Here is a 15,152-nt window from a genome sequence, read left to right as displayed (position 1 = left end):
TGAGAGATACGTACAAATTAAGGCATACGGACAGGTAATGCTGTTCTGAGGATTCATGCTTAAAATGACACTGCATGAACATTTCAAAGTACATCATGTGCAGACACTGTAAAAAACTTCCAGAGCAGCCAAAGTTAGCCAGTTTCCATAAAGAGTTGATCTGCAGCTTGATTTATTTAAAAACTTAACTTTTCACTTATAAAAATAGTATTTATGCTAGACTTACAGTACACAAAAGACCAACCAATACATATTTTATAAAATGGTTTAATGGATGCATGCATGTCTGATACAATGATCAATAAATTTACTGAAGTCAAATTATTTACTGTTGTAAACATTTTACAAAAGCATTGTGATTTATCTGGCTATATAGTTCTTGATGGAAGAACTATTCAGACTGAATCAGTGGCACATCAAAAAATAAAGCTGACAAGACCCACTCTGCATATTCTCTCTCAACATGATTCCAGCAAGAGAAACAGCATGGTATAAAAAGTGTACAGTAAAGATTGTTCCTACCATAACATCAAATTCTGGAAACTGTAAATACAAGTTAAAGTGGTTGAAACAGTCAAAAGTCATAATTATTGTAACCAGTCAGAAATTACAGTAAGAAATGTTATCCAGTTATATGCAGCTGTCAGAACAACACATTTCTTTCCATGTCAGTTGATCATCCTTTTCCAACAAGACAGCATAACTTTGGCAATCAGAGGTGCTGAAAATAATTTTCCAAGTTCAAGACACAGTCACAGCATTTTCTTTGCGGAAGGTGAACTGTACACCAAGGCTCAGAGGTTGTGAAAACTGTTTCCAAGTGGAAAAAAGTGCAAATGTCCTGCACAGATAGCTTAAAAAGCTGCTGGTACAATCATTCACCAACAGAATCTTTGTCTTCTTTTTGCATAGTTCACACATCACTGGGAATGTGACAGGGTGTGCTATTTTTGGCAAGAGCAAGAAGAAAGTGATACTGGTGTGAGTCGCCATGTTGGGCATGCTGGATCCATGCAGAATTCAGGTAGAGGGCTGCTACCTGATGTTATTAGACAATGAATACTGATTTTGTTTTTGTTGAAGCAGTTCAGTAATAGCCAAAAGCTTCTTAAGAACATGCTGTGGAGAGTCAGTGAAACATACATTAGCTACTGGAAACGGAACAGTCTGGCTTGAGAAGCATTTTCAGCATCAGCCTGTCAGACCTGCTACTAGATAGTTTAAAATATATTTTAAAAAAACCAAACCCCCCTAAAAACCCATCTAATCCCCTAGTCAATAAGACATTACCTTCGAAAGGGGAAGTCTAAAACAGCTTTATGAACTCTGCCTCTCTGCCCATGCCATCTTTTTGCTACTTTGTTGTTTAACAGAGAGGCTAAAAAACTGTACTGCTAACACACTGGTGGGCTTTGGTAGAAAAGTTTGCCATGTTTGTTTATGAATGTACTGGCAAATTAGAAAGCAGAAATGAGGTATCAATAGAAAGCTAACAAAAGTAAATTTAGTTCTCAACCGGAAAAAAACAAGATCCTAAAACTAACAACCTGGAGAGCCTGTCAGGAGACAATAATTTTGTGGCTTTAGGCTTCCTGTAGAAACTGAAACATCCTCTGGGAAGCTTTAAAAAAAAAAAAAAAACAAAAACAACAAACCTCTTTGGTTTTGTTGCATGAAGAAACAAAACTATGGACTTAGTATTTACAGCTAATAACCTCCTGGCGGAATGCATATTTTAAAATGTTTATCAGTCATACTCCTAGCCAGTAATACTGTGCAAGAATCACGATATTAAGGAGTAACTTGAGACATACTGTGTGTACCTGCAAATTGTTTGTTAACTTTTGTCGCTTACCTGCATTACACCTCGCTCGTTACTGAGCGTCCGGAGTTCATCTGAGTGTGCCACACATATCTCATGCAAGGCTGCCAGATCACGAGATAGGTCAGTTCTAGAGTGTTCTGTAGTGTCTGGAAGCTCAGGAACATTCTTCAACAAAAAAGATGAGGGCAGATTTAAGACACCGAGTACCCGGGCACACAGGAAGATGAATTAAGCTCTACAGCTCTGCCGATGCAGTAGTTTTACACTGCAAGCAAGTGCTGCAATGTTAGTCTTTCCAGCTAAGTCTGCAGTCCATCTTTCTACTGTGAATTATGGATTTCCTCCTCTCCACAAGCTCCGCAACATGTTTTACGAGTATACTGCAATTTCTACTCCTGCTAGAAGGGTTCTTACCCTTCTGGTAAGATCTGGTATTGCTACACTACACTGCACTGACCAGAAAGCTACTGCATAGACTCATAACCTTCCCCTAAATGAGGGGGAATCCATCCATTAGGTGCTTTTTTTTCCAACCTAAATGAGAGAACAGCAGTAACAAAAATTCAGCAAAATCTGTAACTATCAAGTAACTCATTAAACTGGTCATAATAATGTAATTAAAACAGTAGATTAATCCAACGGTTATTTTCAAACCAACAGTTTTCAGACATCTCATGCAAAATCTGTCATTTAAAGGAAAGTGATGTATCATCATATGCAGAAGGTGCAATTTAACCAGAAAAAGGTGACGTATGGCAACCTACCCAAATGCCACACTCATTTTTATATCTTATCAAAATATTCTGAGATGTCTTCTAGGTCACCTTTAAGGGATCAATTCAGGAAGCTTGGCACAATTTTTCATCTTGTTATTTACAATTAACTCTTTGTTTAAAAATACACATATATAACATGAGGTCCTAACTCCTGTTATAGCTATCATTCACAAAACAGTAACAGTTTAAAAGAATACAGTAACTGCAGTTCACTTTCAAACTACAGTATCTAGAATGCATGCGGTGTCATATCTGGTAATGCATAACTGAAATTCAACCTAGTATTTTTTAAAGTAAAAAATAATGTCAATCTCCAGTGAAAACCATATGACAAATTATACGTTAGAGTTTTTGTTGTAAAACATATTTTTAAAGATTTGTATTTTGGGCCAAAATTTCTAATCCTCATAGCTATAAAATCTATTTGAGCTTCTCGCATCTACAGAGACACTAAATGAATAAAGTCTAAGATGACATTTGACAGTTTTAATTCTGTACGACAGGCCAGCAATCTGCAGTTTCTAAACATGCGTAAGAAAAATTCATTCAGTTAACGCGCATTCAAAAATGTGTGGTAACTGATGTATTTTTGAGCTAGTTAATAAGAAGCATAAAGAATTTTCATTTACAATGTTGCTGTGTAACTTCCAGCAAAGATTTTTTTTAACCACTTACCCCAAGTTCATCCAAAAACATGATCATGCGATGTTTGTTGCTCTTGATGAATGGATTTACCCCTTCCATGTATGGCTCCTAGTAATTTTTAAAAGTATTCATTAGAACAAATCAATGCCAAGATAATTGTCATACCTGAAGTGAACACAGTGCAGTCAGACAAATGACACTGCAGAACAACTATGTCATCTGGAGTGATTTTATTTTCTTCAAGTGAATTTCCAATGTCTGGTGTGCAGCCAGTCAAAAGACTACAGAATCTGCTGTTTTCTTATATTCATAAGATTCAGGATCTCTGACTCAGAAGTTTTCTTACACACGCATACTGACATGAATTTGCATTAAGATGAATGGCTCTCAATACCTAGCTGCAAAGAACAAATGCTCTACTTTCAAAGGTATGATTGGGAGTAAGTGCCCTCTTTCTTGTTCTTTCATTAACACTTACATTCCAAGTTATGTGTGTCAGAGAAATAACTTTATAATGCTAGCCTGAAGTCACTTTCATTATGCTTAAGTCAACAGATTTATTTTTCAACCACATTTCAGCCTGGGAACTGAAGACAGAGCAGTTGTTGCTGGCATTCTCTTACATGTTATAATAGAAACTTTATTGAAAGCTGGGGTTTTTTAGTGCAGTATGTACACTTGATTTACAACATTAATTATGTCTAGCAACATGAAAGTGAGCACAAACAGAAGGAGTGCTTTGAAGTGCTTTACCACAGAAAACACCAATCTAGGGAGTAAGTAAATGCAGGGTGAAAGTGGGGGAGGGGGAAGAGTCAGAGGTTGGCAGCTCTTAATTTGTTTCAATTTAGGCCTGATTAGTCTCAATCTGAAAGGTAATTACTATGTATAGATAGACCGTGTGTGTGGAATGCATTTCAAGGTTGCGTACAAAAGCACATCAGTATTACTGAAAGATGCCTCCCCATTGACATCTAATAATCAATGGAAATGCAAAAAAAGCTCCCATCATCTATTTAAGGCAGAATATTTACCCTTCAGATTCTCCCCCATCACAGATTACTGCTCTAGCAATTCTCAGTTGTCTTTTTGATACAGATATTCCAGAGAAAATGTGCCCATTTACCATTTTACCCAGGTGGGATGGCTGCCTGCCTGCCTTTCCTCTCCCACTTCTCCCCTCTAATGCAGGAAATACTGGAGTATGAGTGCTACCTTTTCCGTGGCAAGCGGAAAAAAGAACGCCCCACATACTTCCGCTGTTGTCTTTGGAACAAATGCCTGCTGAGTTCATCTGTGTTCTCACAGCATCAATATATGGCTGCATCACACTGTGCAATACCTGCTGGTTTTATCAATTTTTGTAACAGACCATTGCTGCTGTTCCTACTACCAGATTCAAAATCTTCATGGGATGTACCAAGCCATTAATGTGAGTTTCTAGGTCACTTCCTCTCAAATGATTATGGCTCCTCTTCCCAATTTGACCAGACTTTATGCTACTGCTCTCAGATCAACACCCTCTTTAGCTCTAAATTGAAGGGGACAGAAGAAATTGCAGTAACAAGGCCTCCTTGCTGATGAGGACAAACAGGTCATGTGTCAGGCTTTGCACAAGAAAACAGCAACAGATTTTTGCAAGTATTACACAGGAACATTGAAATGTACTAGAAACATAATTCCAGGCTGTCTGTGTGTGTTAAATTATATTCACCTTAGCTCCAAATTCAACCAGATTTGCTAAATTCTGCACAGACTTGGCGACCAGCGTCAGTGTTCTTGCAGCAGTGGGCGAAGGAGAATCTGGCAGGAATACAGAGTAGAGAGTTACTGGCCATTCCACTTAGAAATAACAGCAGCCACATGAAAGTAAAGCTTTTCTCCAATTCATATTTTTTCATGGAATAAAATATTTTTAATATTGTAATAGAAATGCGTGTGGAAGATGTCACTTGGTGAAGTAAAACTTAAGTTGCTTTAGTAATGCCCACCAAAATTTATTAATATGAACATCTGATTTTCTGTAATAGTTGCATACAGAACAAGTATGCAAAATAAAGTTGTGTTAGTAAGAGGTGAAGCAAGAACCATTTTCACAAAAATGAAGCAGTTCTGTTGAAAGGAGGATTATTTGTTAGAATAAAAAAAAACCAAACAAATTTACCTTTAGAATTAAACAAACAAAAAAAAAGGCAAGTTGACCTCTTTCCTCACTTGTGTATACCCACATAAGTGGGCTCTGACAAGTTACGCAAATTATACTTTTAAGTTACTGGCATCAGAAGAACAGAGTAAACATTACACACAATCGTGGCTTGTATTTCCAGGAAATTAGTATCACTTGCTGTACTTAACATTACACTTAGCACTTTACATTAACCATTCAGTGAGTTAAAACTTCCTTTTCCAACAAGTGATATTACCCAGTAGTATCTTACATAATTATTTTTCCCTCCAGTTATGGTAAATGGCCTGGTTGAAAGCGAGGTTTGAGTGTTCCAAAATTGACATGGTTATTATATAAGCCTAAATTTTGTAATTCTTCGTAAGAATGCTACACAATCTTCATTGTCTACCTGCATCATTTGTTGTTCTGTCTTCCTCTCCCCCTAAAAAATCCATTGAAAACCAAGTTCTAATTTTTCTTGCATAGCTGGAGCTATGCAACTAATGTCAGTTGTTCATCATATCTAGTGCTTGGTACACTACAAGCCTTTGAAGCAGCAATGCTGGAGAACATTACTAGCCTTGGAATGTGGAACTGCAGGTTAGGAGAACAGATCTAAGGAAGTGAATTACTATAAAAAACTCAAAGATGCTTGAAACAAAAGATTTCAGTTTTGAAACAAAGATTTTTTTTTTTCCAGTCACAGTTGTTGAGGTGATAGGATTGCTGCTGATACTGAGCCGTACCTATACACCCAGCCTTCAGAATACTTTTTTTCACTATTACAGGAAGAAGGTATGTTGGAAGCTTTGCTCTAAAAGGACTGCCTCATCCCTTTTTTTTTTTTTTTTAAACAGCTCTAAAAGCCCTACACGGAGTCTGTAAGTTTACCTTAACAGCAGTCAAGAGTATCAGCTGGATGTACATGAGCAGGACTTTTAACACTGACAGACAAGCTTAAAGGATTACTCAAATTTATAGGTAACTTTTTACACCTGTCGACAGAGTGCAACCCAAGTTAGGAGGTACCTAACTTGCAAGTTACCTGAAGATGATAAAATCCTAAACAAAGGATCACTGTATACCAGGCCATGTTTGTCAAATGCTTTCTCCAAAGCATGTATAGAAATGATTACTGGGTTAAGAGAAAGGAACTTCCTGTTCAACACAGACCTTCTCATTTTGGACAGCTTAAAGAGAGATGATAGAAAACATGCTACGTTGTCTTAAAAACTGTCTATGAATAAAGAAAAAAGCTTTTCTGACTCAGATTTCTGACCTCCTCCAATTTCCAAATCTGCATTTTACTGGTAAAAATCAAGAAACTGCTAGGGAGTGAAGGAGGAAGAGCAGTGGCTAGTGCAAACTAAATGCCCGCTAGCTTGGGGTGATCTTTGCCACAGGAAAAAAAAACCCAAAACCAAAAAAACAGAAACAAAGATGAAACATACGCAAACTTTTAAAACTAAGCAACTCAGATGTCTGAATATTTTAACTTCAGTAATACAAGTTTTCAGTAGTTTATGCCCTTCCTTTTTTCCTCCCACAGAAGTTAAAAATGCCCATTTTTAGGTGCTTAGGGCAACTGCCATAGGATAATCCATGCCCTCACCATTAAAGCTTCACACAACAGGAAAGCCCACGCCAACAGCATGTCAGATGTGGTCCCTGGTGTGTGCCACCATCCCAAGCACCCCTACCAGCTGTTTGGGAGAATGCTGTCTGACACTGGCCAGCACTGGGCCAACAGGCTTGTACAGCAGTTCTGCAACCCTGGTCGTGCCAACAGCAATGTTCCCTGTTGCTGTTTTAGTTAACTACTATAGAGGCACTCTACCAAGACAGCATCAACAACCAGGGTAAGACTTTATGCAGTGAGAACACTCACTTAGGCAAGGCCATGGGAACTGTCCTATATATGGCCTTTAAGTAACCAAGATTACCATCTCAAGTCTGCACAACCCACCCTTTCTAAATGCCGCCACCCCTCTCTCTCATCTTTAACATTCCGTATTTGAGATCGACTGTGATTAAGAAGTCAAAGACAAGACTTCTCTAGTGGCTGGAAGCTATCTAAGCAGGACATTTGAACAAGTTACTCAAGCATAATTTTCTAGGTGCACAAATGTATTCCAAGCTCTGCAGATACATTTTCAACTTCATAAATCTTGTTCATTTAAGAGATACTATTGAATTTCAGCCATTAACTTTCACATTGCATTGTATTCGAAGTGACATCTTAAGATCACGCACATTTTTCGCACAGCTAGAATATATTCCATGCTGCTAGACTAACTCAAATTGTATTATTAAATACCACAATGCATGTTTTTCTGGACTTTAAAATGACATCGGGGATAACCACAATCTAACCTTTAAGGGTGAAAAGCATATGTTGGCTGCCTTATTGGAGAAATCAGTCAAGTGACGTGGATAACATGTCTCTGGACACAGCGTTCAAAAAAACTTTTTATTTTGCTATGCTAGACACTACAATAATTTCATGCCTACTACTGTATAAAGTATGAATTGAAACTGAAGCATATAGTCACCTGAGATGATATTAAACATCCTTGGGTTCAGGATAGCAGGACAAATCAGTCGAAGAAAAACAAAGCCACTGAAATTGGAAGAAAATTATATTTTGTTCAATAAAATTAGAGAATTAATGTAACACTGTGTAGTCTTTAAGGATTCAAGTTAGCCTGGTATCTTTGAGACAGACACCAACCAACCAGCCTGTGCTCTGTGAATATGTTAACAAATTAAGAATATCATGCTATGACTTCAACTATGGTAAAAGCTGAAAGAATAGGCATATTGATTTCCCAATTAAGGTGAACTGTTGAAACCACGTGGGAAGAACTTAATTGTAAAGTCATACTGAAGCCAATCTCAGACCACACCGGCTTCAAAAAGAAGCCCCTGGTCTCTGACCTCCCAGACGTTTTCCATTGTCTGCTACTGCAAGGCATCCATCCCGCAGCCACCTGCTCCCCCAAGACAATGTAAGGAGTAGCGTAGGAGCGGGTGGGCAAAGGGAACCTCTCTTTTGGCAGCAACACAGCCTGAAGCCAGCTTAAGCTGATCCATATCCTGATGACAGTATGCAACAGCAGAAAAATAGTAAGAGATCTGCTATTTTCCTCCACGAAGTAATTGCTGCCATCTAGAAAGGTAGGAAAAAAGCGCTCTGTTTTGACTGCAGAACTAGGAACTCATTCAACAGAAACCCAGAATAGCCTTCAGTAGCATGAGAAAAATCTAACTTTCTGCTAATAGCAGAAATAAAAAACATCCACCTCACGTTAACCTCAATTCCAGCTCATTACTATACAATGAAGTGACATATGGACCAACTAAAGCAATCTAAGTCATCTTTGGTTTTGTTTGGAGTGCTCAGACACTACCAGCAGACTGGTTTTCACTGCAGCGATACCAAAGCCTGACCACTTACAAAAGAAGGAAGGGGCCTTATACTACCTAGCCTGTTGATAAGTACACAGTGATGGTAATGTCTGTATTACTTGAAAATGACACACATAGTAGTGAGGTTAACGCACCTTCCATATGACCAAGACACCTAATATATACTGTTATAGATGTTTCTTACTTCTCCAGGAACCATGAATTATGGGCTGGTAAGACAACAACTCTCTGGCCATATGTGAAGCTAAATATTTTCTATGGTGTGAATTTAAAGCTATGAGGAAATAGTTAATTTTTAAGTCATGGCATATATACCAATTCCTCTTTCAAAGTGCCCGAAGTTGAAGGCCAGTGAGGTGTGAATCTACCACAGACCTTGCTGATGCAGAAGATGTGGTGCTTCTTACCCTGCTCAACCTGCTTAAATTAAGAATTGAGTCAATATCTACATGGGGGTTTTACAACCAGAGAGAAATGGCAGCACCTTCTGGCACCACTGAAGGCTGTGAAACTCTGTACTCTAGAGAGAAATCCCTAGTATCCACTTGTGAAGACTAACATCACAAGAGCAAGGGATCCAATATTTATAGCATCCAGTGGAGACCTCTAGAAAACCCTGAATGTGAGCTGTGTCCACTAAGGAAAGCCACATGGCTCTCCCTGGAGCTGGGAAGGAACAGAAAGAGATATGGTATACACTGCTGAGTGTGAGAGACTGAAAGAGTTAATGTCTCAAACACTGTGGTGGGGCAAGTTCTGCTTAAAGACAAACCCTGCACAGCAAGGAACCAAGGCGAAAAGCCCATCAGCTCAGACATCAGCAACAGGAGGGGGGAGGGCGTGCTGGAGGGTGGCAGCTCCCTGTTCTGATAAGCTGTTCTGATACAAAGATCAAACAATGGCCGTGTCTGCAGGGAAGGAGAAGTTACTCCACAAATGACCCGCAAGCCCAAAGGCTCACAAACTGCTCATTAACCTGAGGAGTTCGGTTGCCCGCCCGAAGGAGGGGCAAGGATGATAAAAGGACACAAACTGAAGCCCCGGGTGCGCAAGCCCACCGGGACTGGACCCCTCGGCTGACTGAACACCTAACGCTGGACCCAGGACCAGTGAAATCTTTCTCTCTCTCTGTCTTCTTCTCTCTTTCCTTTTCCTTTTCCACAATCCCTACACCTCATCCGTTTCAAGACATAAACCGTTGACCAAGTCTGAGACTAAGAGTGGATCCAGCTGCTCCTAGGCTCTTCTCTGAGAAGGAGTCTAGAAAGCGAGGGGGTCTGCTCTGAACCTCCTGACTCAACAGGAGGGATCTCCTTATTCCCTGAACTGATGTATGTGGTTACCCTGGGTTACACTTTTTACAGAAGTAGTCTTATGCCAGTTCCTGCTGTGAGAAACCCTGCCACCTACTACCATGCCTCCCCAGTTCAATTTACTTCTGCCATGAATAAAATCTTTAACCGATCGTTTGGTGTTATTTCACCTTAATTTAGCCCGGGGGAATTTCGAATTAAACACAACTCCCTGGTCTGTCCAGTTGTGACACTGAGCTCTACAGCCTTCCAGTAGGTTAGCCCCTCAAAGTAAGGGGGACTCTCACAATAAGAGCAGCCTCCATTTGAAGGCAATGCCCCTGCATGGTACCCTGGATGACATAAGGTTTCTGGTGTCAAAATGATAAACACAAGCCAAAGACTCCCTGCATGGGAAATTACCCTCGGCAAATTATATGACTGCCAGGCACTGCGAAAAAGGAAAGATGTGGCTCCAATACCCTTAAAACCCCCAGCAGCGTTTAGAAAAAGTGTCAAGACCACATCTTTGTCAAAGATTTTTTTTTGACCTGCACTGGCAATGGACAGTGTTAGAGGAAGAACTTGCATAATTGCATCGGTTTACGAATGTACATTGGAGCTTTTGTGGCTGGTGTGAGTTCAGAGGAGCCAGGTTCAGTAACCTCCTGCAGCATTTTCAGAGGAGCTCTGCAATGTTTCAACATGATTGGAGTGAAGCAGAGAAATCAAACCGAATTGGGACAGCACAGAGTTACCTGTTTTTGGAAACCAACACAGAGTGTTGATTCAGAGTGATCAGAACCAGCATCCCAACACCAGCAACCAGGAGCCTTCTCCAATGCAGAAAACTACATATCCCAATGCAGACAGCACCTCAGCAAAATCTAACAACAGTCCAATTGTCTTTATGAGAAGATATTAGGTTCCTTACAGTGCTGGGTCTGCGTTTTAAAGGGCATGGATCTTAAACCATCTAAGATTTCTCCAGCAATTAACACATGCTACATAAGAGTCCCTGGGTAAGGCACAGTCCTCCCAGATGGCGTATGACAGGAACATGATCTTCAGAGATCACTGTTCTCTACTGGTATCACAAAGATTAACTATTGCTTTGAGAGAAGTTTTTCTTTCCCAGCACGAAAAAAGAAATTGCTATCTTAGATTAGTTCGTGAAACTAGACAAAGCGCAAGTAAATTCCAAGGTAAAACTATTAAGTAAAGCTATACTGACCTCTATATTACATCATCTTGTTCTGGCAAGGGTCTAAGAACACAATTAAGAATCTAGCAAGCTCATAATCCTTAATTGGGCTATCATGCCTCAGCATTGTAAATATCTTAAATATTGCTGTAATCTATGTAAGTACTATACAGTTCTGTCACTGAAAGAAACATATATAAGCACACTGAAGTATGCCTTCAACAAGACTTGAAAAGATTATTTTCAGAATAAAGTGCCGAGTAACTTACCTAACAACTCTGGTTCTCATAGTGGTATTAGCTGGCCACTTGTTTTGAACAGACTTCTGTAGGCATCCATAAATATACCTCAATGTCCTGCAAAAATAATAGCTAATTACTTATTTCATTAAACTCACAGAATCAAAAAAGCCCATCAGAAAGGATCTAGACCAACCTCTTACTTCATACAGAACTATTATCCATTCTACATTTATAATTTAGACATAAGCTTTAAATTAACTTTAACCAAGAGTTAATTTTTAAGTTAATAAATTTATAAGTCAATTTCTAAATTTCTAAATTTATAGCAAGATAAAAGAAAAAAACTTCATCCTTCATTAATACACAATTCTATATGCAATTCAGTGACTATTCAGACATGCATTAAGCATTTTATAACTGTTTCCTGTTTCTTAAGTAGTACTTCCTTTTAAAAAAGACAATTGTGATGGTTTGATTTTTTTATTTTTTTTTAATTTTTAAATTTTTCTCTTCTTAACTAAACAACTATTCTTTCCATAAGTGAGTGTTAGGTGTTTAAAAGTTAAGCAACTACAGCAATAATCCTCTCCCATAAAAAAATGGGAAAATTATGGTTTATTTCAGAAAATGTTGAGAGCTGCATCATATACTTAAAAGGAGTGCAACTTTTAATGCTAACCTTGCCAGCACTAACACAACACTTTGGTGCTACTCTGCCATCTCAAAATTGAGGATTTTGTATGCTTTAAAAGTTAATGACACAGTAAAAAGGAAACTGTTAGTACTATCCACTTTTTATTAGATGGTTCAAATCTAAACTATGAAAACACATTATTTTAGCAATGAAAAAAAAAGGCTGGGGGGGCAGGGCAGACCCTCTGCACTTCCCTAGCAGACAGAAGCAATCACAGCACGGTATTGTTTTACTGCTACCTGCTTGTATTTTTAATATACTGTTAATAATTCCATCTCAGAGGAGGAGGAGGACTGTAAAGAATTTGTAATCACCTTAAATATATATAATTGTCCACTAACTACTACTGTATTCTACCTTTTTGTGGAAATATGAGATTGATTATTTTTATTCTTATTCTTTCCCTGACCTCTTGGGTCTATGAGCTTCTCCTTCAAAGAAAAGCAGGTGTGCTAGCCAGAGGCTTTTGCAAAAAGCCCTATTAATTCCTGAAAGTGGGTTTTTTTTTTTTCCCTGTCTATATTTCTCTATGTGCATACAGCAACCCTAAAGACATTAGTCTTATGACTGATTAGCAGAAGATGAACCAGTAAGAACATCATTTTAAGGTGCAATGTAATTCACACGAACAGGACTTTTCAAACACAAATCTGAACAGAAAGTGCAAACTTACGGAGGCAGTATCTCTGCAGCCATGAATATTTTCTCCACCAATTCTGAAAGTATACTGAGTAGATGTGCCAAATTAGTGTTTACATCTTCATTTTTTTCTAACTTTGAGGGATTTAACTAAAACAAAGAGAAAAAAATATGTTTTTTCTTCTAACTAGAACTACATATATAGTTTCATAATACTACACACTGAATACTACTTCAAAGTAAATGAAATATTCTGCTGCTGTACAGGTCTCTCACAGAACTCACAAGTCTGTTTCAATGGCTAGTCAGGAAATGTGAAGAAGCAATGGTTTAAAGTTCTAATACACTAGGTTTTTAACAGCTCAGATATTCAGCACTATCCATCTGCATAATCTTTTTCTGTCTCTCAATCCAAGTTTCTGAGAACTCCCATCCTTTCCACAACTAAGTTACAGTGAAACAGAAGTTAGCAGGATCACTTTAAAAACAGTTTCAGGATCAGTAACAATCATTTACTACCCAGAAGCTTTAAATTAAAACTAACATTCAGACATTGACTTCTACAATATCTTGAGTTTACTAGAAGTTACTTAGGTTAGGACATTCAGTAACTGCTACAGAACAGCCTACAATTACCTAAGAATAAATAGATAATTTAAAGAAATTTTAATTAAAAAACTTAAAAAGTTCTACTATGAATATTGTTCAAAGCCAAAATCTAGGAAACCAAAAAATCTTGTAATGAATTCAGTTTCTGTATTTCTCACGTACGCGAATTTTAGTTCTGAGCTATTAATGAATGTCTCTGAAGCTAGTGTTTAATGCAAACATAAAACATAACAACCAGTAGATAATTGTGTCAACAAACCAAAATGTTTAAAAACATAGTTCAAGGTACCACCTCACAGGACTGCTTGCTCTCCATTATCTTTAATATAGAGTCTTTCAGTGCATGGTGAACAAAACTTGTTGCTGTGGCTTTCATATACTGCTCCATAAGTGTACTTGCTAAAGTGGTGGCACGAAACAAGGTAGTAGCTTCGTCTGGAAAATAAAGACAGTAAAGTTGAGAAAAGGAGACAAAAAGTGAAGGAAAAATGTGCTGTGTTTACACTTTGATGTATGTTTTAACTCAAGGAGAAAAAAAGGCAGGTGCCAGAGCCCTCCACCTGTCCAGAGTTCCCATAAATGTTAGTGTAATTTAGCACAGTACCTTCCATGCTTATCTCCCTGTCATTTAGTGTTCGTAACAACAACGACTCAAGCTTTTCATGAAGAAAAATCTTCAATAAAATGCCAGCCAACAGTGTTCTGTCCTGTCCGCAAACATGTGATAAGGCATAGACAACATGAAGTTCTTTCTGGAGTATAAGCTGAAAGAAAAACGGAATTTTAAAATATTCAGAAGCTTCTCCTAACATATAACAGTCTTGGAAAAGCTGATATACATCTGCAGTGATATACAGATGTCACTATAAATATTATTTAATGATGTCAAACAGTGTTACTGAGATCCAACTCAAACAACCAACAAAATGATTTCTGACAGATAAACCAAGGTAAGTTAAACAACTTCATACCTCTTTAAACTCACTGTACTCCTCTTCTGGCATGATCTTCTCCATAGAATATCGTGCTCGAACACGCAAAGATCCTGGCTCAATACCCTTTAATGGTACATGGGAACTGAGTTGAAACCACTCATCTGTTGCATGTCCTTTTTGTAATCGGCTTAATTGGCAACGCATAAACACTTAAGGAAAAAAAACATTGTTCAAGTGAGTTATCTCCAGCAAAACAGTGCTACTGTTGAATGAAAAAAACAGTTTATTTTCAGCATGCCATCTTGTTTCAGGAAAAGAGTATTAATATGAGTAATCAAGATTTTTGCCATCAAAACATTGACAGATTCTCTCTTCAGTGGTTTAACAGACTCCTGTTAACTGAAGAAGAAATATAAAGCATTCTGTAACGAATGGATACACTTACATTCAAAAATGCCACATGGATATTGACACAGTTTTCTTTCTAACACCCAAGCAGTGAGTAAAAAAGCGTGCTACCTTGCAAATCCACATAGCAGTCAGAAACTAAAAACAGATAAAGTGTTCAGAATTCACTGTCCTTTTTCCAGCTTTGGGCTGATACCACCATCAGGTCTGCTCCTTGACCACTTTTTTACTTCTTACTATTTATTATTATAGTGTTGCTATGGCTTTCTCAAACACTGCCATTCATA

General features: G+C 38.2%; 1 protein-coding gene across 1 annotated transcript in view; it reads right to left on the bottom strand.

Moving 5' to 3' along the window:
* Positions 1 to 251: 251 nt before the first annotated feature.
* RASA1 (RAS p21 protein activator 1) overlaps positions 252 to 15,152 on the bottom strand; it is a 65,502-nt gene continuing 50,601 nt past the window's right edge. Inside the window, exons 16-25 of the mRNA XM_069776004.1 lie at positions 14,494 to 14,666; positions 14,127 to 14,286; positions 13,815 to 13,957; positions 12,948 to 13,063; positions 11,608 to 11,694; positions 7,966 to 8,033; positions 4,961 to 5,049; positions 3,277 to 3,354; positions 1,856 to 1,990; positions 252 to 1,119 (exon numbers count right to left, since the gene is read on the bottom strand). Coding sequence (XP_069632105.1) covers positions 1,036 to 1,119; positions 1,856 to 1,990; positions 3,277 to 3,354; positions 4,961 to 5,049; positions 7,966 to 8,033; positions 11,608 to 11,694; positions 12,948 to 13,063; positions 13,815 to 13,957; positions 14,127 to 14,286; positions 14,494 to 14,666 — 1,133 coding nt within the window. The 3' untranslated portion in view covers positions 252 to 1,035. The remainder of the gene's footprint in view (positions 1,120 to 1,855; positions 1,991 to 3,276; positions 3,355 to 4,960; positions 5,050 to 7,965; positions 8,034 to 11,607; positions 11,695 to 12,947; positions 13,064 to 13,814; positions 13,958 to 14,126; positions 14,287 to 14,493; positions 14,667 to 15,152) is intronic.

Source organism: Haliaeetus albicilla, chromosome Z (assembly GCF_947461875.1).
Source record: "Haliaeetus albicilla chromosome Z, bHalAlb1.1, whole genome shotgun sequence".
NCBI classification, from domain to species: domain Eukaryota; kingdom Metazoa; phylum Chordata; class Aves; order Accipitriformes; family Accipitridae; genus Haliaeetus; species Haliaeetus albicilla.
This window is presented reverse-complemented; position numbering and strand designations above follow the sequence as displayed.